The 26,693-nt window shown below is 47.6% G+C and overlaps 1 protein-coding gene across 2 annotated transcripts in view; it reads right to left on the bottom strand.

The window, feature by feature from the left end:
* PTPRU (protein tyrosine phosphatase receptor type U) overlaps nucleotides 1-26,693 on the bottom strand; it is an 83,830-nt gene that overhangs the window by 46,823 nt on the left and 10,314 nt on the right. For both annotated transcript variants that reach the window (XM_059917306.1, XM_059917317.1), the window contains exons 2-8: nucleotides 21,194-21,325; nucleotides 17,901-18,172; nucleotides 17,290-17,371; nucleotides 17,070-17,185; nucleotides 16,483-16,657; nucleotides 15,589-15,882; nucleotides 4,142-4,450 (exon numbers count right to left, since the gene is read on the bottom strand). In XM_059917306.1, the coding sequence (XP_059773289.1) occupies nucleotides 4,142-4,450; nucleotides 15,589-15,882; nucleotides 16,483-16,657; nucleotides 17,070-17,185; nucleotides 17,290-17,371; nucleotides 17,901-18,172; nucleotides 21,194-21,325 (1,380 nt within the window). The remainder of the gene's footprint in view (nucleotides 1-4,141; nucleotides 4,451-15,588; nucleotides 15,883-16,482; nucleotides 16,658-17,069; nucleotides 17,186-17,289; nucleotides 17,372-17,900; nucleotides 18,173-21,193; nucleotides 21,326-26,693) is intronic.

Raw genomic sequence — 26,693 nt, 5'->3', positions numbered from 1 at the left:
GGGAGGGGGGAGAAGAGGGACAGAGAAAGAAGAAAGAAAACCAAGTAACCCAAGTGAGGCCTGGCCAGGGGTGGGGGAGGGGGTGTGAAGCAGCCACAACAACGTACCTAGCAGGGGGAGAGGGGAAAGGTCAACAGATTTTAAGAATGGAGATTAATCCTTTGTCAGTTGCTTCATTTGCAAATATTTTCTCCCATTCTAAGGGTTGTCTTTTGGTCTTGTTTATGGTTTCCTTTGCTGTGCAAAAGCTTTTAAGTTTCATTAGGTCATATTTGTTTATTTGTGTTCTTATTTCCATTTCTCTGGGAGCTGGGTCAAAAAGAATCTTGCTGTGATGTATGTCATAGAGTGTTCTGCCTATGTTTTCCTCTAAGAGTTTGATAGTGTCTGGCCTTACACTTAGGTCTTTAATCCATTTGGAGTTTATTTTTGTGCATGGTGTCAGGGAGTGTTCTAATTTCATACTTTTACATGTACCTGTCCAATTTTCCCAGCACCACTTATTGAAGAGGCTGTCTTTTCTCCACTGTATATGCTTGCCTCCTTTATCAAAGATAAGGTGACCATATGAGTGTGGGTTTATCTCTGGGCTTTCTATCCTGTTCCATTGATCTATATTTCTGTTTTTGTGCCAGTACCAAACTGTCTTGATTACTGAAGCTTTGTAGTATAGTCTGAAGTCAGGGAGCCTGATTCCCCAAGATTTACAAGCAGCTCATGCAGCTCAATAACAAAAAAACGAACAACCCAATCCAAAAATGGGCAGAAGACCTAAATAGACATTTCTCCAAAGAAGATATACAGATGGCCTACAGACACATGAAAGAATGCTCAACATCATTAATCATTAGAGAAATGCAAATCAAAACTACAATGAGATATCATCTCACACCGGTCAGAATGGCCATCATCAAAAAATCTAGAAACAATAAATGCTGGAGAGGGTGTGGAGGAAAGGGAACACTCTTGCACTGTTGGTGGGAATGTAAATTGATACAGCCACTATGGAGAACAGTATGGAGGTTCCTTAAAAAACTACAAATAGAACTACCATACGACCCAGCAATTCCACTACTGGGCATATACCCTGAGAAAACCATAGGTCAAAAAGTGTCATGTACCACAATGTTCATTGCAGCTCTATTTACAATAGCCAGGACATGGAAGCAACCTAAATGTCCATCGACAGACGAATGGATAAAGAAGATGTGGCACATATATACAATGGAATATTACTCAGCCATAAAAAGAAATGAAATGGAGGTATTTGTAATGAGGTGGATGGAGTTAGAGTCTGTCATACAGAGTGAAGTAAGTCAGAAAGAGAAAAACAAATACAGTATGCTAACACATATATACGGAATCTAAGGAAAAAAAAAAAAGGCCATGAAGAACCTAGTGGCAAGACGGGAATAAAGACACAGACCTACTAGAGAATGGACTTGAGGATATGGGGAGGGGGTGGGGTGAGATGTGACAGGGTGAGAGAGTGTCATGGACATATATACACTACCAAATGTAAAATAGATAGCTAGTGGGAAGCAGCCGCATAGCCCAGGGAGATCAGCTCGGTGCTTTGTGACCACCTAGAGGGGTGGGATGGGGAGGGTGGGAGGGAGGGAGATGCAAGAGGGAAGAGAAATGGGAACATATTGTATATGTATAACTGATTCACTTTGTTATAAAGCAGAAGCTAACACACTATTGTAAGGCAATTATACTTCAATAAAGATGTTTAAAAAAAAAAATAAAAAAATAAAAAAATAAAGTCACTTCAAACTCAAAAAAAAAAAAAAAAAAAAAAAAGAATGGAGCAGTCTGATATTCAGTTTGAGGTTACCTGAGAAGGGTATCAGTATATGCTACCCAAAACATGCCACTTGGTGTAAGGATCATTTTGAGCTGAATTGAGAAGGCAACGTAGGAGCATACATGAGAAAAAATTCTCTGCCCTCCCCCTATTTGCCTAAAAGTAGGACATAAATTTGTAAAGGTGCCCCCTTCCCCTCTCTACCAGGAAGGACAGAAGTTAATCACTGAGAAAACTAGACCCTTATCAGCCTGGAGGAATCTACCTAACAAACTTTACAGACTACCATTAGTTTCCCCATATATTTGACTTCCCCTAATTTGCTGCCCCTAGAAGCTCAAAGTCCTTTTCCTTTGTCTTGTCACTTCTCTAAAAATTCATTGTTCTTTTGTTAGGACACTATATAAGTCCAAGTTCTCACCACCCCTTTGAGTTACTCATCACTGAGTACTCCCCTGTTATGGGTGATGCATGTGTTCATAAACTACTATTTCCTAGAAAGGAAAAGAATCCGAAAAAATATGTATATGTATATATATATCTTATATCTGAATCACTTTGCTGTACACCTGAAACTAACACAATATTGTAAATCAATTATACCTCAATTTAAAACTTTTTAATAAAATAAATAAATTAAAATAAAAATAAACTCTTGTTTGTTTTTCTCTTGTTAATCTGTTTTTTCTCCGTCTAATTTACAAGGCCCCAACCAATGAACCTAAGATGAGTAGAAGAAAAAAGTTAAGTTTTTCCTTTCCTACATTTGCAATGATTCAGGGTAAACCCCTCTAGTCCTCACTCCCATCCCCAGCAAATCTTCAGCGCATCAGTGCAGGGCATAGAGCACACACGTTGCCTCCGGTGAGTGGGGTTTTCTGGAAATCAAGGAAGGAGTTGAATTTTATATCTGGGATGCTGCTGTGCAGAACAGAAAACTTCATATGTGAGGAAGCAAAACACAAAACAAAACAAAAAACTATTAACCAAGGAGCTTGGGGTTACCTGGGATTTTACAGCGATCTGGAGAACGCTTTTGCTGGCATTAGAGTGTAGCTGTTAAGAAAAACAACTCTCAAACAGATGGCCAGGTTTGAAACCCAGCTCTGCTACCCATCTACTAGCTATGTGCCCTCATCTGTAAAATGGGAATGGTAATAGTAAATAACCAAATAGGGTTGTCGTGAGGATCATATGCATTAATATATGAAAAGCATTCAGAATAGTGCTTGACATATAGTAAGTGCTTAATAAATATTAGCTTGACGTAAGTAGAACAGTGCACCCAACTAGGACAGAACGCCTATTTTTTTCAAGTAGATATGGAACATTTATCAAAATTTAACCATATGTCAGGCCATAAAGCAAGGATCAAATTTCAAAAGACCAAAACTAGAGTATATACTCTGACCATAGTGGAAGTAAACTAAAAATCAATAACAAAAAGATAATTAGAAAAATCCCAATTGCTTAGAAATCAAGCAATGTAATTCTAAGTAACTCTTGGGTCAAAGAAGAAATCATAACAGAAATTAGAAAATATTTTAAACTGAATGATACTGAAGATAGGATATATCAGAACCTGTGGGATACAGCTAAAGCAGGGCTTAGAGGGAAATTTATAGCTTTAACTGTATATATTAGAAATAAAGAAATGCTCAGAATCAATGATCTAATAAGTTTCTATCTCAAAAAGCTAAAAGAAAAGCCAGTCAAATCCAAAGAAAGTATTTTTTTAAAAAAAGAAATAAAGAATAGAAAATATTCAATAAAGAAAATAAACTAGGCCAAAAGTTGGCTCTTTGGAAAGATTAATAAAATTTATACACCCTTACCATGAGAAACATGAGAATAAGAGAGAAGACACAAATTACCAATATCAGGAATGAAAAAGGGAATAGCACTATAGATCCTACCGATGTTCAATAAATATAATAAGATAGTATTATAACCGACTTTATGGCAAGAAATTTGACAATTTAGGTGAAATGATCAAACTCCTTAAAAACGCAGTATACCAAAACTGATACAAGAGTAGAAAACCTGAATATTCCAATATCTGTTTTGAAAATTAAAACTACTATTAAAAAACCCTGCCACAAAGAAAACTCCAGGCCCAAATGACTTCACTGCTAAATGTTCCCAAACAATTAAGGAAGAAATATACCAACTTAACCCAAAGTCTTCAGGGGAATAGATATCAGTATCATTACTTTACTCTTATACAGTCAGTTTAATCCTAAGCAAATAATTTCCTATAGCAATTTCAGTCTCAGACACGCAGCGTCTGTGGGAGGCACTGAGGACACTGGGAATAAGGGGGACTCTTACCATCCTCGTCCGTCTGGAACGTGACCTCCTTGCCCTCCTTGCGCCCCTCGGGGTTAGTGAGGACGAGCCGCACGTGGACATTCCGGTAGGGCAGTAGGTTCTTGATGGTGTAGCGGCTGACACCCTGCTCTATCTTCACACATTCCCGGATGGTCTGGTTGTGGCTGCTGCCCAGGGTGTAGTGATAGCACAGGGACACAGTGTAGGTGTGGCAACGTGTCACGTTGTAGCCCAGTGGTTCCCACTGCAGGGTCAGCTGGCGGGCCTGGATCTCAGCAAAAGCCAGGCCTTTGGGGGCCCTCATGGGCTCTGGGCAACCCAGGAAGCAGAGAGAAAAGGTAGAAGAAATGGGAAAAGAAGAGTAGATGGGAGAGAAAACATCATTCAGCTGACTGATATCAACCTTCCTTTGCCCCCAAGAGTCCAAGAGACCCCCCTAGAAGAGCAAACAGTGAGTAAAAGTGTGTTTGGAGTCAGGCGGGGCCACATTTGAATCCTGGCTCTGCCACTTGCAGCTGGCAACCACTGGCTAAGCTGCTTCACCTCTCTGAGCTTTAGTTTTCTCAATTGCAAAAAGGGATAATAGGCCCTACCTCATAGGATGGCTGTGAGGTTTAAGGTAATACATGCAAAGCATGTGCAATAATGGCTAATACACAACAGGCCCTCGAAAATTTTAGCTATAATTTTTTTAATAATACAGTTCACTTCCTATTTCAAGATCGTGCTGGAGGACGTCAAGAGAGTCTGAATCAACCAACTGCTGTATTTTCCTTAATTTATTAATTCCAAACTTGTTCTAAAACAGCTTATAGTAATATATACGATACAATAGTATAGAGAAGTCAGGATGATGGGGGAAATGAGAGGCAAATAGTTAAATAATGCCAGAGAATGTTAGGAAAATAGAAATGCATGTCATTAGGTTCTATGTGGAGCTAAAGATAAGATTCATATTAGGTGGTGAGTTTCCTGGCTGCCAAAGCAAAAAGGGAAATATAATGTTAGATGATGATAGTGATGATGATGATGATAATGGCTGTTAACATTTATTAGAGGCTTTGTATGTGCTAGGCATTGTTCAGAGGCTTTAAGATGCTTTATCTCATTTAATCCTCTCTGTAATCCAATAGACAGGTGTGATTATTAGCCCTGTTACACACATGTAGAAATGGAGGCACACAGGAGAGATAAGTAACTTGCCCACAGTCGCACAGACAATAAGTGGTAAAGCTGGGATCCAAACCTGGACAGGCTGGCTTCAGAACCCACACTCTTAACCACCACTACCCCGCCTCCCCATGAGGAATTCACTGTCCAAAAAATAAAAATAAATCACACCAACGCCTCTGGAGAGGCAGCTACCCCAACACAAGGGAGGTGTATATTACTGTGCTTTACAGCCTCTTGATGATTCCATAAAACCGGAAAGTTATCCTCATTTTATAAGTAAAGAAATCAAGGCTTCTGAAGCAAAGCCAGGATGGAGCCCAGGGGGTCTCAGACCCCAGTCCTGCATCTGCATTGACCAGCTGTGTGATCCTAAGCAAATCTCTGGGCCTCAGTTTCCTCATCTATAAAATGATGGAAGAAGCCAAGATTACTAATGATCCTCTTCTCTCTTGCCCCCTGACTGTGCAGGTTCTGTGACACCTTCAAAGTTTCCCCAGTTAGAGGACCTCAGGACACACCTTAATGAACAGGAAAGAAAGCACTACTGCTTGGCCTCTTAAGATCATTAAGTATGACCCTATTATCATTTTTATACGATTAATTTGCTCAGGATGCTGTTTACAAAGATGATGCAAAGAGAAACATCAGGCTGCTCTTTACTTGGGAATGCCTGGGTAGGTGGCACAGCTTTAGACACTGGTCCCAAGGACAGCACAATGCAAGTTTGTTTCCGCCCAGGAGCTTTCCTTCCTTCTCTGGACCACAGGCAAGTGGCAGTCTCCAGTCATACATCAGACCACCAAAGAGAGATTTCAGCACATGCTAAGAGCAAGGCCCACCTCTTGACTTCTTACAGAGAGCCTGGCTCTCTTCTCCCCACAAACGAGGCAGACTCGATCCCCACCCGACAAAAACGTTAAAGGGCTGGCTCCCTGCTCACTGCAACCTGAGGGTTGCTGGCTGCAAGCCCACTTACCACACTTGTGTTTTCTCTCCCGTTCCTGGCCCACAGAGATTTTCCTAATGGTTTTCTATATAGTTTTGTTTTAACCCATCGTTCTTATGTGTTTGGAGAGGAGTGGGAGGATTTTGTGTGTGCTCACTCTGCCATCTTGTTCAGAGATCCTTGCTTTATTCCCTGACTGTCTGGCTCTGGTCCTGGCTGCCCGATGTGTCCTGTTCCAAGGTGTCTATGTCCATGTCCATGTCCATGTCCATGTCCATGTCCATGTCCATGTCTATGTCTATGTCTACTAAAGCCAAGTACCATGGCTTTATTTGCACTAGTGAGAGTGGATCTCGTTTCCCTGCAGCTCTGCTCACACCATCCCACCCCCGGGAACACCTGCTCTACATTCTTTGCCATCCTTCCAGGTTTGGCCAAAGTGCACTGCTTCCTTCACCATCCGGCAGCATTTAGAGAAGGACATGAAACGTTAAATATAAACCAGTAACACAGGCTGGGTCGGAACTATGACCAACAAGACTGTAAGTGTCCCATCCAAAAGGGGCAGCTGCCACTCAGTTCCAGGTGATGTCGCCATGCAGGACTACAGGCTCAGGGTTGCCAGATCCTCCCATTTCTTAAGAGAAGCCAGAAATTCCGATTTGTGTGTGTGAAATCTCCAGATTTTTAAATACTGGCAACCTACTCAGGTTTCTTAAAACCACTTTGCAGGGCACAAAATGGTAACCTCTAACTTGGAGGATGAAACTTTCACCCTCGTGCTTGGGTATCTCATTCTCCAACAGCTGTGTTAGCCCCCATCCGCCTCGCTAGAAGAAGGGGTCTTTGAAAAGAAAGCTCACTTTTCTTTCTCTCCCGACCCTGAACAAATCTGGGCAGATCCAGCGGCTCAAATAGTTTGTTGACTAAAGGCTGATATGTTGATTGAGGGGTGTGAATTCATGAGTCTCTCTGTGTTTCCAAAAACCATCTGGCACCCAGACACACTCTCTTCAGCTGCCAGCACACACTGGCAAAACAGAACTTGGGGACCTCAAAGCCCCATCTCTCTAAATTCCATATGGCTGTAGGTTACTCAGAGATCAAAGGTCAAAATGGGGCTTCCCTGGTGGCGCAGTCGTTGAGAGTCTGCCTGCCAATGCAGGGGACACGGGTTCGAGCCACGGTCTGGGGGGATCCCACGTGCCGCGGAGCAGCTGGGCCCGTGAGCCACAATTGCTGAGCCTGCGCGTCTGGAGCCTGTGCTCCGCAACAAGAGAGACCGCGATAGTGAGAGCCCCGCGCACCGCGATGAAGAGTGGCCCCCGCTTGCCACAACTAGAGAAAGCCCTCGCACAGAAACGAAGACCCAACACAGCCATAAATAAATAAATAAACAAATACTTAAAAAAAAAAAAAAAGAATGTCATTATTGTTCCTATAAAAAAAAAAAAAAAAGGTCAAAATGCACATTAAAACAAGAAGGTTAACAGTTAACATCTGTTAAATTAGGCCAAAATGTGTTGATTTTAATGATGTTAAGGAGGATTCAATAACCCTGAAACATTAACTGTTTCTTGAGGAAGGGGCTTTGGAGTGGGGTCGGGTGCTCCAGAGTTCAAATCCTATCATCTCCACCTCTCATTAGTTCTGTGACTTCAGGCAAGTGATTTAACCCCCTTTTGAACATCCAGATCCTTGACTAAAAAATGGAGATATAATAACACCTACTTTGAAGAGCAAGTGTGAGAGTTACATGAGATGATCTAACTTATAGTAGTTAATTAATTAATATGTACACTCTAAGGGTGAGATACACCCTTATATACAGCAGCACCCTTTATAGTAACAGTATAAATTAGTGCAACCATTTTTAAAGCAATATATGTCAAAGTCCTTTCTTAAACCACCCCGACTACTCGTCTGAAAGAAATAACTCAAGGAGGAAATAAAGCACGATAAGCACTAAATTTTTCAATACAGTATTATTCACAATAATAGGAATCTAGAGACAAATAGCCCAGCCATATGGAGACACTCAGTGGACTCCTACAGCCAATAAACATAATTATAAACAACATAACACATGTTAACAACACCAAGAAAAGGAAGCAGAATACAGAATGCTTTCTACATCCCAATGACAAGGGTGTGAAATGTGTACTGTAGGCATGTGGGCAGAGATTTGAAGAAGGCAGGAAAACTAAAACAGCTGTTGGGCTAGGATGGTGAGATTTAGAGTGATTTCTTTTAAATGCCTTCTACTGACGTTATATTATTGTTTTTACATTAAATAATATTGTGGGAGCGGAGTTTCATGGGGACCAGGGAGATGACAACACAGCTGGCCAATAGCAAAACAACTATGGGCCAAGGTGCCTAAGCAAGGAGGGGTGGTGATGCCAGCGAAGAGAAGGCAGGGTGAGTTGTCCGGCTCCTGTCTGCCTGATCCCTGTCCCAGGTCCCGTCCCGGCCAGCCTATGTAAAGTGTTTAGCAGTGCTGGCACAAAGTGGGCACTCAGCCCACAATGGCAGCTGCTGCTGCTGTTCCTGATGGTGTGGTCGTGACGGTGGTGGTGGTTTCAAACACTAGACTGGAAGGCAGGACATTCAAACTTTGGTTCTGACTCTGCTACAGACTCACTACGTAGATTTGGGCAAGTGACTAAATCTCTAAATCTCAGTTTTCTCATCTGTGAAATGGGAACGAACAACAGCTGTCACCATAAAACATGGGTTCTTAACCCACTGTATGATCACAGGCAAGTGCCTTCCTCTCTCTGGGTTTCATCTGTACACTAAGGAGAGTAGAAGAGAGATTCTCTGTGGATCCCCGGCTCTGATTTCTTTTATTCCAAGTACTTGACCAGAACTGGCTTTGAAGAGTTAAAAACTCCATAGCAACAATAGTTGTCATTTACTGAGTGCTTACTGTGTGTGTTAGGCACTATACTTCACAGGCGTTTAATGCATTTGCATGCCATGACCTGCATTTAACCCAAAACACTGGAAGGTCCCACGGTTCAGGCTTCACTGCTTTTCTCTTTTCCGCCTACACTTATTCCCTAAAATCTAAGGACTAAATCAGGGGTTCTCAACCTCAGCATTATTGACGTTTCGGACTAGATAATTCTTTGTTGAAGAGGCTGTTTATACACTGCAGGATGTTCATCAGCTTCTCTGGCTTCCTCTACCCCTTAGATGCCATTAGCACCCCACCCCCAGTTGTTACAACCAATATGCCTCCAGACCCTGCAGATGTCTCCTGGGAGACAAAATCACCCCCCAGTTGAGAACCACCAGCATAAGAGATCTCATCCAGTCTCATGGATGTAAATACCATCTACACCATGTCTATACTGATGACTTTCAAATTTATATCTGCAGCCCGAACCTCTTCCCTGAGCTCCATACTCGTAAATCCATCCACCTGATAGATATCTCCACTTGAATAGGCATCTCAAAGTGAACATTTCCAACACAGAACTCCTTATCTACGGCACCGCATCTACTACACCTGCTCCTCCCGCAGTCTGCTCCCTCTCAGTAAAATGATAACTCCATCCTTCCAGCTGCTCAAGCAAAACACCTTGGAGCCAGCCTTGACTTCTATTTCCTTCTCTCACTGCACATCCAATCCATGAACAAATGCAGTTAGCTCTACCTTCAAAACAAACTCAGAAAATAAACCACTTTTCACCACCACCACCACTACTTCCTCCCAGCTCCCAGCCTCCACCACGTCCCAGCTGAATTGTTGCATAGCCTCCTCACTGGTCTCTCCTCTGGTCCCCTTGCCCTCCTGGAATCTATTCTCCACAAAAGGACCAAAGTGATCCTTTTAAACATAGTAAGTGATGTCATTCCTGCTCTCCAAACCCGCAATGGCTCCCCAGCCCACCCAGCATAAAATGGCTCTGAGTCCCACATCCCCAGCATGACTTTGACCTTCTCTCCTGCCAGCTCCCCTCTCAGTCACTAGACCACAGTTCTACTGGTCTGCTTGCTGCTCCTCACACATGCCAAGCACGCTATACAGACTTCCTTGCTATTATGTCTGCCTGGAATGCCCCTTCCCCCAGCAATTCCTCCAGCTTCCTGCGTGGCACTGTCCCTCACCTCCTTCGGGCCTCTGCTCAAATGTCACCTTCTCGGCAAAACGGTCCCTGAGCCTTTTTGAAATGACAATTCTCCTGCCCCCACACTCCATCCCCCTTCCTGCTTTAACCTTCACAGCCCTGGTCATCTGACCATCCATATATTTCACTTGTTTACTGTCTCCTCCACCAGAATGTGAGTTCCATGCAGAGCTCCGGCAGCAGGAACTCACTCACTAGTGGCTTTTGTCTGTCTTGATCGCAGTCTTATATCCTTAGCAACTAAACAGTGCGTGACACATAATAGGCACTCAATAAACATGTCTTGAATGAATCTTCACACTTACCCTGTATGGTAAGGATTATTATCATTCCCATGTTACAAAACAAGGGGACTAAAGCTTAGGGAGGTTAAGTAACCTGACTCAGATCCCTCAGCTAGAAAGTAACTTCCACTGGAATACTCTTACCCAACACCCAAGGGTCTCTCTAAATATGGCATTAAACTATATTTTAGATGGTTCCCGGATCAGCTTTTTAAAATACTTAAGAATACTGATTGGCAAAAAATAAATAAACCTCAACCTAAACATGTAGCTTATCCAAAAATTAACTCAAAATGGATCACGGATTTGCATGTAAAACTATAACACTTTTTTTTTTTTTAAAGGAGAAAATTTGGGGGATCTAGGGCTAGGTAAGGAGTTCTTAAATTTGACACCAAAAGCACAATTCATAAAAGAAAATTTTGATAAATTGGCCCTCATCAAAATTAAAAATGGTTGCTCCGTGAAAGCTCAGGTGAAGAGGATAAAAAGACAAGCTAAAAGCCAGGAGAAAATATTTACAAACTACATACCCAAAAAAGGACTAGTATCTAGAATGTGTAAAGAACTCTCAAAGCTCAACAATATAAAGTGAATAATCCAATTAGAAAATGGGCAAGGACAGGGACTTCCCTGGTGGCACAGTGGTTAAGAATTTGCCTGCCGTATATACAATGGAATATTACTCAGCCATAAAAAGAAACGAAATTGAGTTATTTGTAGTGAGGTGGATGGACCTAGAGTCTGTCATACAGAGTGAACTAAGTCAGAAAGAGAAAACAAATACCATATGCTAACACATATATATGGAATATAAAAATTAAAAAATGGTACTGATGAACCTAGTTGCGGGGCAGGAATAAAGATGTAGACATAGACAATGGACTTGAGGGCGTGGGGTGGGAGGGGGAAGCTGGGGTGAAGTGAGCGTAGCATCGACATATGTACACTACCGAATGTAAAATAGTTAGCTAGTGGGAAGCAGCTGCGTAGCACAGGGAGATCAGCTCGGTGCTTTGCGATGACCTACAGGGGTGGGATAGGGAGGATGGGAGGGAGGCTCAAGAGGGAGGGGATATGGGGACATATGTATACATATGGCTGATTCACTCTGGTGTACAACAGAAACTAACACAGTATTGTGAAGCAATTATACTCCAATAAAGATCTATTAAAAAAAAAAAAAAAAAAAGGAATCCGCTTGCCAAGGCAGGGGACATGGGTTCAAGCCCTGATCCGGGAAGATCCCACATGCCGCGGAGTAATTAAGCCTGTGTGTCACAACTACTGAGCCTGTGTTCTACAGCCCACGAGCCACAACTACTGAGCCCGAGTGCCACAACTACTGAAGCCCGCACGCCTAGAGCCCGTGCCCCACAACAAGAAAAGCCACTGCAATGAGAAACCTGTGCACCACAACGAAGAGTAGCCCCTGCTCGCCACAACTAGAGAAAAGCCCGCGTGCAGCAACGAAGACCCAATGCGGCCAAAAATTAATTAATTAATTAATTAATTATTTTTAAACGGGCAAGGACATGAATAATTCACCAAAGAGGATATACAGATGGCAAACAGCACATGAAAAGATGTTTAACATCACAAGGCATTAAAGAAATGCAAATTAAGACCAGGATAGGATATTACTACACACCTCTCAGAACGGCTAAAATTTTTTTTGAAAAATAATAATAATGACAGCACCAAATGCTGGCAAGGATGTAGAAAACTGGATCACTCATATATTGCTGGTGAGGATGTAAAACAATACAGCCTCTCTGACAGTTTCCAATAAAACTAAATATGCAATTACCATATGATCCATCAATTGTACCCTCAGGCATTTATCCCAGAAAAATATGAAAAATTATGTTCATGAAAAACTTGTAAATGAATGTTCATAGCAGCTCTACCTGTAATAACCAAAAACTGGGACCAGTTCAAGTTCCTTCAACAGATAAATGGTTAAACAAACTCTGGTATATCCACACCATGGAATACTACTTAGCATTAAAAAGGAATGAACTATTGATTTACACAACAACTTGCATGAATCTCCAGGAAATTACAATGAGCAAAAAAGCAAATCTCAGTGCCAAGACAATTCAATGGGAAAAGAACAGTCTTTTCAATAAATGGTGCTGGAACAAGTGGACATCTTCAAGTGAAAGAATGAGATTGGACTCCTACCTCACACCATATACAAAAATTCACTCAAAATGGATCAAGGACCTAAACGTAAGAGCTAAAACTATAAAACTCTTAGAAAAAAATAAGGGTAAATCTTCGTGACTTTGGATTAGTTAATGTTTTTTTAGATATGACATTGAAAGCACAAACAAAAGAAAAAAATAGATAAATTGTACTTCATCAAAATTAAAAACCTTTGTGCTTCAAAGGACACCATCAAGAAAACTAAAAGACAAACCACAGAATGGAAGAAAACACTTGCAAATATCTCTGATAAGGGTCTAGTATCCAGAACATATAAAAACTTTTACAACTCAATAATAAAAAAACTGAACTTAAAAATGAGTAAAGGATCTGAATAGACATTTCTATAGAGAAGACATATAAATGGCCAATAAGCACATGAAAAAAGTTCAATATCATTAACCATCAGGGAAATGCAACACCACAATGAGACACCCCTTCATACCCACTAGGACGGTTATAATCAGAAGACAGATAATGACAAGTGTTAGTGAGAATGTAGAGAAACTGGAACCCCCATACACTGCTGATGAGAATGTAAAGTGGAGTGGTTGCTTTGGAAAACAGTCCAGCAGTTCCCTAAATGGTTAAACATAGTTACCATACCATGTGTGTGTATATATATATATATATATATATATATATATATATATATATATATATATACATACACACACCCAGGAGAAATGAAAACATATGTCCATACCAAAACCTGCACTTTAATATTCATAAGAATACTGTTCATAATAACCAACAAGTATAAACAACGCAAATGCCTACCAACCGATGAATGGATAAGTAAATTATGGTATGTCTACAAAACAGAGTATTATTCAACAATAAAAAGTACTGGGACTTCCCTGGTGGCGGGACTTCCCTGGAGGCACAGTGGTTAAGAATACATCTGCCAATGCAGGGGATGCGATTTCGAGCCCTGGTCCGGGAAGACCCCACATGCCGCGAAGCAACTAAGCCTGTGCATCACAACTATTGAGCCTGCGCTCTAGAGCCCGCGAGCCACAACTACTGAAGCCCGCGCGCCTAGAGCCCACGCTCCGCAACAAAAGAAGCCACCACAATGAGAAGCCTGTGCACCACAAGAAGAGTAGCCCCCGCTTGCCGCAACTAGAGAAAGCCCGTGCACAGCAACAAAGACCCAACGCAGCCAAAAATAAAATAAATAAATTTATTTTTAAAAAAATACTAATGCATGCCACAACATGGATAAACCTTGAAAACTTGTGCTAAGTGAAAGAAGCCAGTCACTAAGTACTACATATTGTATGATTCCATTTATATGAAATGTCCACAAAGAGGCCAATCTATAGAGACAAAAAGTAAATTAGTGGCTGCCTTGAGCTGCAGGAATTAGGGGGAAATGAGGGGAGGCGTGGACTGCAAAAGAATACAAGGTTTCCTTTGGGGGAGATGAAAAATGTTCTAAAATTGATTGTGGTGATGGTTGCACAACTCTGTGAATATACTAAAAACCATTGAACTGTACACTCTGAGTGAATTGTATGAGGTGTGAATTATATCTCATAAAGCTGTTACCAAATTAAAAAGCCGATTCAAAAGGTTATACACTGTATGATTTCATTATCTATATAACATTTCTAAAGTGACAAAATTTTAGAAATGAAGGACAAATTAGTGGTTACCAGGGGTTGGCGGTGGAGGAAGGGACAGAAATGATATAAAAGAGCAACGAAGGATCTTTAAGCTGATTGCACTGTTCACTATCTTGACTGTGGTGGTAAATACACAAAGCAACCAACACATTTGATAAACTGTATAGAACTAAATATACACAGATACACACAAATCAGGACAAATGAAACCGGGAAAGTCTGAATAAGATCTGTGGATTTTATCAATGTCAGTATCTTGAGTGTGATTTACACTACAGTTTTGCAAAATTCAGGAAACAGGGTAAAGCGTATAAGGAAATCTCTCTTATATTTTTTCTTACAACCGCATATGAATCTTCTATATCTCAATAAAAATTCAACAACAACAAAAACGCTGAAATCACAGAGTAAGAAAATTGTTCTGTTGTCAATTTCTCTTCTGATTAAACAATAAAGTCTCCCCTGGTGCAGGTGTGCCATTGCGCGTAACAGCTGCATTACCCTTTGAAACAAGCAAAAGCGGACTTCAGGCTCAATTGCCCAGACAAGAGAATCCAGCTAGAATTTAATAACACTTTTATTTTATGGTGTTTAGTTGTTTATTTTATCTAGATGATATAATGTAGAATTAAGAACACAGATTCTGAAGACAGCCGGTCAAGTGTTCCAATCCTTTACTGCTCTGCTGCTTACTAGCTGTGTGACTTTGAGCCAGTCACTTAACATCTCTGTTAATAATAATCTGTACAGAGGTTACAGATTTTACACCTCATCTGTAAAACGGGTATGACAAGAGTACCTAGATCATGGTGTCGTTCTGAGTTTTAAATCAATAAATGACACACACACAATATATGTATAAATGTCCATCACAAAGTGAAATGTTAGCTATCATTATTTTCTTTACCATAACTAGGATTGAGGGAAGGTCACGATGTTTTAGAAAGTTTTAGAAGCACAGATCGAGGCCATACTACCGCTCGGAATGTACCCTTCGCCCCTCGGTTGCCCTGAGTCCACACCCGAGTATCTGGAGAAGGGAGTGGAGCCAGGAGGCACCCACCTGCGCACTTGGTGCGGCTGACGAGGGGCGGCCCGGGGCGGCCGGTGCCGCCGTCACCGGGGCGCGTGAGCAGGACGCTGATCTCGTACTCCGTGTCGGGGTCGAGGTGCCACAGCTTGTAGGTCTGCAGGCTGACCGCGTGCACCTCCGCCCACGGGCCGCGCGCCATGCGGTACTCAATCTCCTTACGCACGATCGGCCCGTCGCCAATGATTGAGTTGGTGTTGAGCTGGATGATGAGGTAGGTGGGACCAGCGCGCAGCAGCTGCGGGGGCGCAATGGGGGTAGGGGGCTCTGCAAGGAGATGGGAGAGAGACGGAGCCCACGGATGCCGCTATGAATCCCTGGCCCTCAGCTCCTCACCCCACCACACCCAAAAGCCCAAGAGCCCCCCTGTTCCCCCAGGCCCCTCACGCAGCCCCCAAGCCCTAGACTAGACTGCCTCTCCCCACTAAATCCCCAGGCCCTAAGGAGCTCCCCACTCCAAAAGCTGACCCCGTCCTCAACCCTCAGCCTACACCCTCTCCCTCACTCCCTTCTGAATCCCCAAGTCCTCGCCTCCAAGGACTGACCGCTTGCCCGCTCCGGTCAACCCTAGGGCCCAATAGCCAGATCCCGCCTCGCCGGGCTCACACCTTGACCCAGTCCCCACGCGGGCCCACCTCTCAGTCACATCCCCTCACCTCCAGTCGGACCTGATCGCGGGTGAGATTGTGCCCCTCCCCAAGCCCCGCCCCGCGGTCAGACCACGCCCCCGGTCAAACCCTTCCTTCCCTACCCGTCCATGGGCCACGCCCCCTGACAAGACTCCGCCCCCTGGTAGAACCTGCGCCCCCACCCTCCGCTCGCCCCGCCCCTCGGAAGCCCGCCCTCTGCAAGCGTCCCCGAGCTCACCTTTGACGATCAGCTCTGCGAAGTTGGAGACGCCCACGCCACGCGGGGCCTGGGACACGCAGCGGTACAGGTCCTGCTCCGCGCGGCGCACGGCGGCCAGCGGGAAGGTGGCCAGGAAGCGCCGGTGGCTGATGTGCCTCACGCCGGCCGCGGGCACCAGTGCCCCGCTCTGTCGCTGAGCGGGGAGAGGGGCCAATGGGTCATGGGCGCCGGGGAAGAAAGGTCCAGATCTCGCTGTGACCCGGGCGAGGGGAGTGGTAAATGTCCCGGCCCCATTTAGCCATCCCTACTACACAGGGACATTTGGGGTTCCTGGAACCAGCTCTGCCACAGGAAGGTGTGGGTCTGATTAAGGGACTGTGGTCGCTCTGCCTTTGATGGAAGGTGTGGTTGGAGGATCCTGGAGCCGCTCTCTGTCCTCGGGGGATGGGGCACCCAAGAGGGCAGAGCAGAGCCTAGGGAGAGCCAGGACGCATGTGTATGGGTGCTGGAGAATAACGGAAGGACTCAGAATTCCGCAAAGGAGCCAGAACTTTTCATAAGAAGTTGGCCAAGGTCCCCCCGCACTCCCACCCCACCCGCCTCACCTGCAGAAGGAAGCGCTCGGCCTCCGCTGCTCTGCCAGCAGCCATGCACTGGAACGAGGCGTTCTGGCCCGCGTTGACCTCCACGTCGCCCAGGCGGGAGAAGTGCGGGGCCTTTGCTGCCGGAACAGAGCCTTGGCGTGAGCTGGGCTCGCGCCCCCTGTCAGCAGGAGCCGCAGCCGCCCGTACCCCTCACCCTGCACCCCAGTGGGCTGGGACTCACCGCAGGGGTAGCTGAGAAGCAGGATGTCATCTAGGCCCATGTAGCCCCTGCGGTCTGAGGAGATGAGGGCCTCAAACAGCACCTGGGGGAGGTGGGAGGGTCCCTGTCATGCTGACATCCCTCCAGCCCTGCCTGGGGAGATGCCCGCAAGAGCCCCCTTTCAGCTCTGCTCCAGCCCCATCCTTCTCAACAAGCAGCCCAGCTCACAGTTACCCCCCATACCAAACCAGCTTGTTGTGGAAGGGGGTGTCAGCACCCAGAGCTAACAAGGTCAAGGCCAGAGGTTCCATCCCAATCCTGGACAGTTACCTTCAAGCCACAAAACTTCCCAGCCAGACAGGGTTTCCAAGTCAGCACTATTCCAACTCACCTCGACCCCAACCATAAACTATTCCTAATAACAATGACCTCTGACACTGAACCAGACTGACCCATCACTGAAGAACCCAATGCTGACCACAGACTGGCCACTGACCTTGACCACAGACTGACTCCTGATGCTGAACACAAACTAATTCCAACCTTGGCCACTTGCTTACTCTGATCTCATGCTGACACCCCTCTACCCACACCCCCAAGCACAGACTGACCGCCGACTGAACCCAGCCCACCTGATATTCATTGGGCCAGAATGTGCTGACAGCCAGCTCAGCCTGGTGCCACTGGCGGCCGTGGGATCCAGTCATATTCCAGACGGCACTGCCCAGGGGACCCCCATTGACACGCACATAGATGCCCAAAGTGCCCGGGCTGTGCCCATCCCGGCTGTACAGGAAGTAGCTGAACTGCACACAGTGGGTGTCATTCTCACTCAGACTCTGGAAGATGACATGGGCCCGCTGGCCTGGAGCATGCTGGGAAGCATTGACCATTAAATAGGAGCCTGGAAAGAGAGGAGGAAGAGGCAGGAGCTGAGAACTCAGGGGAGGACCAGGGTCAGGTGGGCACAGAGGAGGAGGCAGAAACAAAGGACTCCAGGCATTTGGACCCATCTGGAGTCAGGGGCCTGAGTTCTGGTCCCAGCTCTGACTCACTGGGTAAGTCCCTTCATTTCCCTGCATCTGTTTCCCAAAGTAAAGACTTGGAGCAGCAAAAAAACACACAAATCTGGCTGTGCCAAAACCCCTTTCTGGCTCCTCACCTCACTCTTTACGACCTCAGTCCAAGCTTGTGCTGATCCACAGCTTTCCCCACATTCTGAGCTGTCCTGCGAGGCAAGGACTAGGACATTCATCTCAGGAGTCAAGAGTCCGGCACATGACAGGCCCTCAAAGTCCACCTCTTCTGAAGCCCTCCCTCTCCATCCCTCTATGGGTGTCTCTCCTGGCCCTTGGATCATTAATAAAGTATGTATCACTCTCCCCACCAGCCTGTGATGCCTCAGGGCTCCGCTGCGTCCCCAGCACAGGTCTGCAAGCTGAATGAACTTACAGAACAGAGATGGAATGAAAGGGCTCTAACTTCCCTTCCAGCCCCCACCCCCTCAATCTAAACTCCTGGGATACAATTCTCTTGATTTCGAACCTAGAGAAAGGCAGCCCTGCCCCTTCCCCAGAGATCCAAGCTGTATGCTGGGAGTGAGGGAGAGGGGTGGAGGGGGAAAGGGGGCTGGACTCCTCAGGACCTGGCTGGGGGATTATGGCTTCCCTCCTGTGGGGAGAAGGCCCCAGCAGCTGCTAACGGGGTGCCTGCAGCCACCCAGGGCCGCCTCCCCCCAGGCCTGGCTGCCAGCCCACACAAGCCCATTCAGATCCCAAACCACGAGGCTCCCTGCCCCAGGAGGGCTCTCCAGGGACTCCGCTGGAGGGAACCGCATTCATCTCTGGGAGCCAGAAGCCTGTGAAGAAGGCAGCTCCTGCATCAGTCCTGGTGGGGTAGTAAACAAAACTCCAGGTCCCCATTCCCACCCAGGAAGGGGCACATCCCAGCCCCCACACAGGCTCTCTCGGCCCACTCCTCCATCCTCTCTCCTCTCCCTGGGAGCAGCTGTGTGTGCTCAAACTGACACTTTGTTCTTGCCTCTCCCTCCTGCTCCCTCTGCCTTTCTCTCTTCTTCCCTAGTCTTTTCTCACTCTGCATCCCTCCTCTTCTCTTTCATTTACTCCCTTCATCCCTGTCACCCCTCCTTCTCCTCTCTCCTGCTCTCTGACTCTGAGTGTGAATCTCCCTCCTTCCTCCTCTCTCCACCTCCAACTCTCTTGCCCAGAATGTGAGCACCAACACGGCAGAGAGACTGTCCATCTGGCTCACCACTGCATCCCCAGGATCCAGCCCAAGGCCCACACTACATACAAAATTTCTCTCCCCCTTTTCTCACTGGGTATGTCTCTGCTTGTGTGGGGGAGAGAGAGAAGCAGACCCCACACAGGGTGGTCAGGACTCTAAGAGGTGAATTCAAATCAGCTACTTGTACCCGAATGCTAACCTGTACCAGGCCAAGGCTGGGCCCTGGGGATATGGAATCGGCCCGCTCGGCATCCTGCCACGGTGGGCACCTTGACAGATCACTGTCACACAGGTCAGACTTTGATACCTCCCAGGACAGAGGTCAAACAAGGAGCTGAGAGCCCTGTGAAGGCGGAGAGGAATGCCCCAGGGAGGGCACAGTGTGAGCAAATGCACAGAAGAGGGGAGGCAGGGGGGCCTCCGGGAGTCGAGGCAAGGGGCAGGAGCCCAGGCTGCGGAGGCTGCCTGTGCCGGGTCGTGGAGGGCCTCTCTCCTGCTGGCTTCAAGTCCTGGTCCCACAGTGAGAACCTTTGCTGCCCCTCCCACACACTCTTGACAGCAGATGCGATCTCGGCCATGCTGTGAGCTGAGATGCGATCTCGGCCATGCTGTGAGCTGAGCAGCAAAGGCCCTGGCCCACTACTGTGACAGGGCAAAGGGGAGGGGCCATAGGCTGTCCCATTCTGGGTCCCCTCAGCAAGCCCTTTTGGTCCTCGCACTATGCTATGTCCTCCGACTCAGCCTTCATCAGTAATAAAGGTGATAATTTGGCCTCCACCTGTCTTATCCTTTTCTTAATCCCCAGTTGCTTCTGTACCCAGTGAAGAGGGGTGCTGGTAGTTGGACCCCCTCAAATATCTCCAACAATAGCATCTAAGCATTAATTGAACCCTTACATGCCACCCCCATGTTATGTACTTTATAGGCATTATCTAATAATCCTATGAAATGGATTATTGTGCTCTCCATTTTATAGTTAAGGAAATGGAAGCTCAGAGAAGTTAGGTGACTTGCCCAAAGTCACACAGCTGGTAAAGTGATGAAGCAAAGATCTGAAGCCCAGCCTTCATGACTCTGGAACCAGTGCACTAGAGGCCATCATCAGGGTAGAAGGCCAGGACTAGAATCTACATAATTAGTCTCCTCTCAGTCCAGTGTTCACGACGCCAAATATTCCCCATCCTGAAACAGGGGCAGGGCAGGGCAGAAGTCGGGAAAGATCCAGGAAGAAAGGGGCAGAGGCAGAAAGGTTTTACACACATCCAGCCCCCAAGGTTACTGCTCTGTCAGCATCTTCAAGTCCTGGGAGACCAGGATTCAGAGGCTCACAGGGAGAAGAAAGCCTCCCTGAAGGTGGAGGATTTAGGAAGGCCTGGCAGGAGTAAGGTGGATCCTGAACTAAGCTGCCATAGGAGTAATGGGAGGTGGGCTTTATCTTACAGTTTGTAAGGGTCTTTGATTACTTGAACCTGCACCCATTTAAAGGTAAAACTACCTGATGTACACAATTGGTCAGGGTCCACAGAGCTCCATATTCAGTGTCATTTGTGTCATTACAGATGCCAGAGCAGATGGAGGCCCAGAAAGATTAGGTAAATGTACCCAAGGTAACACAGCAGGTGGGTAGCATGCCCCGGGAAGGAGACGAAGGGGGAATGGTGATTGAGAGTAGGCTCACCATGGGGCAGGTCCGCAGGAGCCCGGGTGCCAGGGTGGATCCTCACTTGCTCCCACTGGAAGTCATCGTACTGGGCCTGGCTGTACTCACAGGGCACTGCTGGGTCACTCGCCTCCTCGAAGGTGCAGCCGGCTGTGAGGGAAGGGCCTGCTTAGCCCAGGCTAGAGCAGGGCTGCTGGCCAGAAGGGCTCCTGGGGCTACCCTCTAGGTGCCCCCCACTGTCCCTTCCTACCCAGGCCCACCCTCATCCCCTCCGTCTCCTCAAGCCCTCCCCCCACTGCTCCCTCCCTCTAACCAAACACTCCCTCCCCCACCCTCTCCTTCTTTTCATTGTCTCCTCCCAATGCCAAGACCTCCCCACATTGCCCACCCCCCCAGTACTCCCCAGGACCCCCCACTGCTCAACCACCAATCAAAGACCCTCCTCAACAAAAACCAGTTATCATTACTATCCATTAAAGCCTCTCAACAACTCATGAGAGCAAAGCTAGAATTATCCCCACTTTACAGATGAGGAAACTGAGGCCCAAAGAGGCTGTGACCTCCTTAAGGTCACACAGCAGGTAAATGACAGAGGTGGGGTTTGGACCAAGATCCTCTGACTGCTGGTCAGTGTTCCATCACCTGCCCCTCCATCTTTGCAGAGAGGACAGACAGTGGGCCCCAGGACTGGCAGGGTCATGAATGCCCTAAGTCAGCCCTGATGGTATCTCCTTAAAAATAGGAACAATGTCCACTGATGACATCAGGCTTACGACAAGCCCTGCACAGTGCTAAATGCTTTAAGCGTGGAGTCCCATTTAGGCCTCGCCTTCTAAGGAGGTACCACTACTGTATTATTCCTACTTGACAGATAGGCTTAAGTGATGCACATTACCCAAAGTCACCAAACTGAGGTCTCTGCCTGCAGGAATGTGGCAGGCAAAACAGTCATGTGTGGACTGAGGACACATATGACTAGAGGAAGCAAATTCCCATGATTTGGAACCCATATGCATAGTTTAAGTAAGACAGGGATTGAAATGGATGTGAGTCCTTTGGTCGGTAATGAGGTCCATATATCTTAGCTGGCTCATCAAAGCCCTGAGTTGGACGTAATACACTTGAGAACACCACTGGTTCAGAAAGTAACTGCAAACAGGTCCCTGCACTCACTCCTGAACCTTCGTGTTTGGAGCCCCATCAGGGGTAAATGAAGGCATCTGAGACCCGGGAAAATGCATGGACAAGTGGCGAGGAAGCAGGCACAAATCGGGCCAGGCCCTGTCCTGGGTGCCTATCAGCCGCTGGTACTTCTCCCCACTTGACAGATGAGGTGACTGAGGCTCCGAGGGGTGAAGGGATTCATCCACAGTATACGGTGATAGATAAGCAAGTGGGCTTCGGCATCAGACAGACTTGGGATTGAACCTTGACTCTGCAATTTGCCAGCCCTGTGATGGTGATCCTTTCTCATCCTCAGTTTCCCCACCCACAAGTGGAGTTGTTGAGGTTTCAATGCGGGGGTCCACTTAGCACAATGCCTAGCACATGCAAGCACTCAGGAGCTAGCAGCTCTGCACCTGTTCCACCTGAGCCACCTGAGTAACAGAAGCAGGATTTGAATCCATGGCGGTCAGAGGCCGAAGTCCACATTTCTCACCAGAAAAGCCTTCACTATGAGAAGGAGCAAGTTTTAGCTGCTTCCCAGCCTCAAGAAGAGGAGGGACAAGAAACAGAGAGTAACTGGAGAGTGAGTGCCACATGCCAGGCACAACGGTGGGCATCTGCACGCACTGCTGGTGACCTCACTTTCAGGAGGCTCTGCTGTTTCATCTGCAGCAGGGACTTCTCCAGGTTTTCGCGGATCATGTGAAGCAGCATCTCGAAATGCACAGCCAGGCACAAGGGGCTTGCCACTACTGGTGGGGGGGGTCTCCCTTTCCTCTTTATGGACCCCATCAGAGTGTAAAACAGTAAAATGTGGGCATAAGGCTGGCACCAGGTGGATGGGATGAAATAACAGCAGCCTCTCTCCAGAGCTGGGGCAGGACGTTGGCTGAGCTCTTTGCCTCACTGTGTGAAGAGCCCTGATCAGCATGTGCCCTATGGCCTGTGGAGGTGGATTTTAACCCCATCTGTGCTGGGGAGGCCTCAGCTCTCCCCCTAGAAAATGATCCATAGCACAGCAGGGAGAGAGAACATAGCTAGTAGGGATGATCAGGGAGGGCTTCCTGGAGGAGGGGACAGCTGACTTCATTCAGCCTGAGCTGAGTCTGTGCCTGAGGGTCTTAGCCAAGGCCTCCCTGAGCCAGACAAATTACCAGAAAGGGAACCACAGGATCTAGAGTCTTGCTGGGGCTCAGGTCCTTCCTGTTCCTTCTCAAGGAACAAGGCAGCTGCCCCAGATGTCTCACCCATGGCCCTGCGGCGAGCCTGGGAATGCCAGCTCCTTGGCTTCCTCCCGTCCATTCTGAACCAGGCCACGTGAGCTGCCAGGACTCCAGCCTGACTGACCTGGTCAGAGGGACCCCCAGACTGTCTGACCTTGGCCAGAGTAACCCTGAGACTGCCTGACCCAGGTCAGTGACCCCCAGACAGATAGACCTGAGCCAGAGTGGCCCCATCATCCTCCAGATGACCACAAGACCATCTGACTTCGACCAGAATGACCACCAGACTGACTGACTGACCCCAGACCAGCTGACCATGTCCAGAGTGACCCCTGACTTCCGTCAAAATGGAAGTCCTGCACCTGTCCCCAGCCAGGGTGATCTCCCCGGCTGACCATTCCCATCCAGAGTACCCCCTTCCAGAGGCAGAATGACTCCCTCTCCCTGATCCATGCCCATCCCCAGCCCTGTGTTTCTGGGCCAGGCCCATTCCAGCCACAGTCCTCAGGGGGTAACATCTCTGAGGCCAGGTTCTCCAAGGTGAGCCCTACCCCCACCTGCTCCCCAGCTCACCCTGGGATGGGAACAATCAGCCCTCCTGGATCCTGGGAAAAGCCTCATCACCTCCAGTCTGGATGGCTCAGGAGCTAGGAGTCCCAACGCCAAGTCCCCGCTTCTGCTAGAGACTCAACTCCTGCTAGGGGCCGCCAGCCCAGGGGAAAACAAAAATAGACCAGACTTTGTGTTGAGAGCAAGAACGGTCAGGGAATACCTCTCGACTCCATCAACACAGACGTGGGCACAGACATGCACACACACATCAACGCCATCACAAGAGGGCTGCCACTTACCACCATGACCCCCTGTGCCACTGATTCCTCATAATAACTCACAAGGTCAGTACTATTATTATTCCTATTTTACAGATGGACACCGAGGCACAGAGAGATGAGGTGGCTTGCTCAAGGCCACATCTTAAGTCCCAGAAGCTGGGATTTACACCACCTATCTTTATTCAAGGAGACTAGGCACAAACAAAGCAAGGCCCTGGTATTCTGCTGGCCACATGTGCAAATTCGGTTCCATTCACTGGACATTCATTCACTGACAGTACAAAGCAGGCCCCAGGTTGGCACTAGTAGAGGCACAAGAATGGTCAAGACTCTGCTCTGCCCTCAAGGACCTCCTAGTCTGAGTGGAGGTAAGGGTATGAGACAAAGCAGAGAAGGGTCAAGGCCACAAGGGGAGTCCAGGGGAGGAGGGTGGGTACAGGGGAAAGGCTTCCTGGAGGTGGGTGCATCTGAGCAGAGGGATGGAAGGATGGGTACCATTCTGGCCAGTAGAGATGGAGAGAGGGGCATCTGAGGTAAAGGGCCCAGCAGGAGCGAAGGAAGGTAGTGAGTAAACACAGCTGGTCCAGGGCACAGAGAGGAGCCTAGACTGGCCAAACAATGGTAGATAAGACAGGAGGGAAGGAGGCTGAGGCCAGATCACGGACAGCCAAGTGCCAGGGTGAGAAGTCCAGCCTCATTTTAAGGGGGCAAACCACACTAGGTATTTGAGCAGAGAAGCACCTGGATTCCGACGAGACAAGTGACACATCCTATAAGCCATGAGGAGGGCAGGTGTCTTCTCTAGATGGCAGGATCTGATCTGTAGGATCAGAAGTGGGACAAGCCATCAAGGGGTCTGGAGTCAGATATCAGGAACTGGTGAGGAAGGGGCCTCAAGTCCCCATCCTGGATGCAAATGGCACGCGCTCCAATCACACCGACAGAGATGCACAACACACACAGACACACACACACTCAATGTTCACATACACATACTCTCTCCCCCTAGCCTCGTCTAAGCCTTGGGGACACAGTCTCAGCTGGGCTGGGGACAGGGAGAAAACCAGACCCCTCCGTGGGTACGCCATCTCTGCCAGGGCCTCCCTGAGAGGGTGGGCTGAATCAACCCAGGACCCCCAGAAGCTCCCCCAGACTCAGCTCAAACTGGCCCAGCTACATTCCTCAGCTAATCTCCACAATCTGGCAGGCGGTTGCCTGAGCAACCGTCGGCCGCAATTTGGGAAGGCAGGATGATGGTTTATCCACATCCGGCTGGGCTCCGGATGGGGTGAGGTAAGGGGCAAAGCAACCTCTGCAGGAAGAGCCAGAGTGCGGGAGGGGGTCTCCCTGGAGTGAGGGTCTCCCCCCCTCCATATGCTTGTACTTCCATATGCAGACCTGTGTGTGTGTGTGTGTGTGCACGCACACGCGTACACGTGTAAATGGCTGTGAGACTGATAGCCTGGTACTGACTTGTGAGCACCCGACTGGGAGGCAGAAGGCCTGGATCTAATTCCTGCTGAGCCTCTAACTTCCTGTGTGACCCTGAGCAGGTGGCTTGTCCTCTCGGAAGCCCTGCTTCCTCACCTGTGAAATGAGAATGGCGACCTCGGTGACCTCGAAGGCTGTTCCACCTCTAGAATTCTGATTCCATTCGTGTGAGCATGCATGTGGGCAAGAATAACTTGAAGGCAGAGAGAGATACTGTGGGGGAGAGGTGAGGGTGAGTGTGGCTCTCAAAGTGTAGGTCCCTCAGGCACTGTGCTGTGAAGTTGTGGGTGTGTGGCTGTACGTTTATCTGCAGAGCTATATGGGCACATTCAGCAGTAAGCATGTGCCTAAGGAGGAGGTGAGTGTACACGGCAGGTAGAGGGGAGTCGTGCGTGCGTGCGTACGTGTGTGCGCGCGCATGTGCACGTGGGCACCACAAGCGTGGAAGCACCAGACTTCCTCGCCACCAGACAGGGAATGGCGTTCTGTGCCAAGTGTGGCTGCCAGCCGCCATCGGTGTTTTCCGAAGACCCTAGGTAAACAGAGGCTGTTTGCAGTGAGATTTTTGTTCCCTTTGGTTTGTCAATAGAACATTCAGTTCCCAAGGGACAGCCCCAGGAGAAACAAAACTCCTCCCAACAGGTTTCAAATTTAGGGGCTGGCATCATACCCAACCCCTGGCATAGCCCCAAGCCTTGCCTGGGGAACCCAAATACAACCCCAAGGATAACACTGGTCTGTTTCACCGTCTGAAGCCACACCCCCTTTCTAGGTAGCCCAACCCAACCCTGGAACCAACACAGG

The sequence above is a fragment of the Balaenoptera ricei genome, chromosome 1 (assembly GCF_028023285.1).
Source record: "Balaenoptera ricei isolate mBalRic1 chromosome 1, mBalRic1.hap2, whole genome shotgun sequence".
Classification (NCBI taxonomy): domain Eukaryota; kingdom Metazoa; phylum Chordata; class Mammalia; order Artiodactyla; family Balaenopteridae; genus Balaenoptera; species Balaenoptera ricei.
Note: the sequence above shows the minus strand (reverse complement) of the source record. Positions and strands in the feature narration are given on the sequence as shown.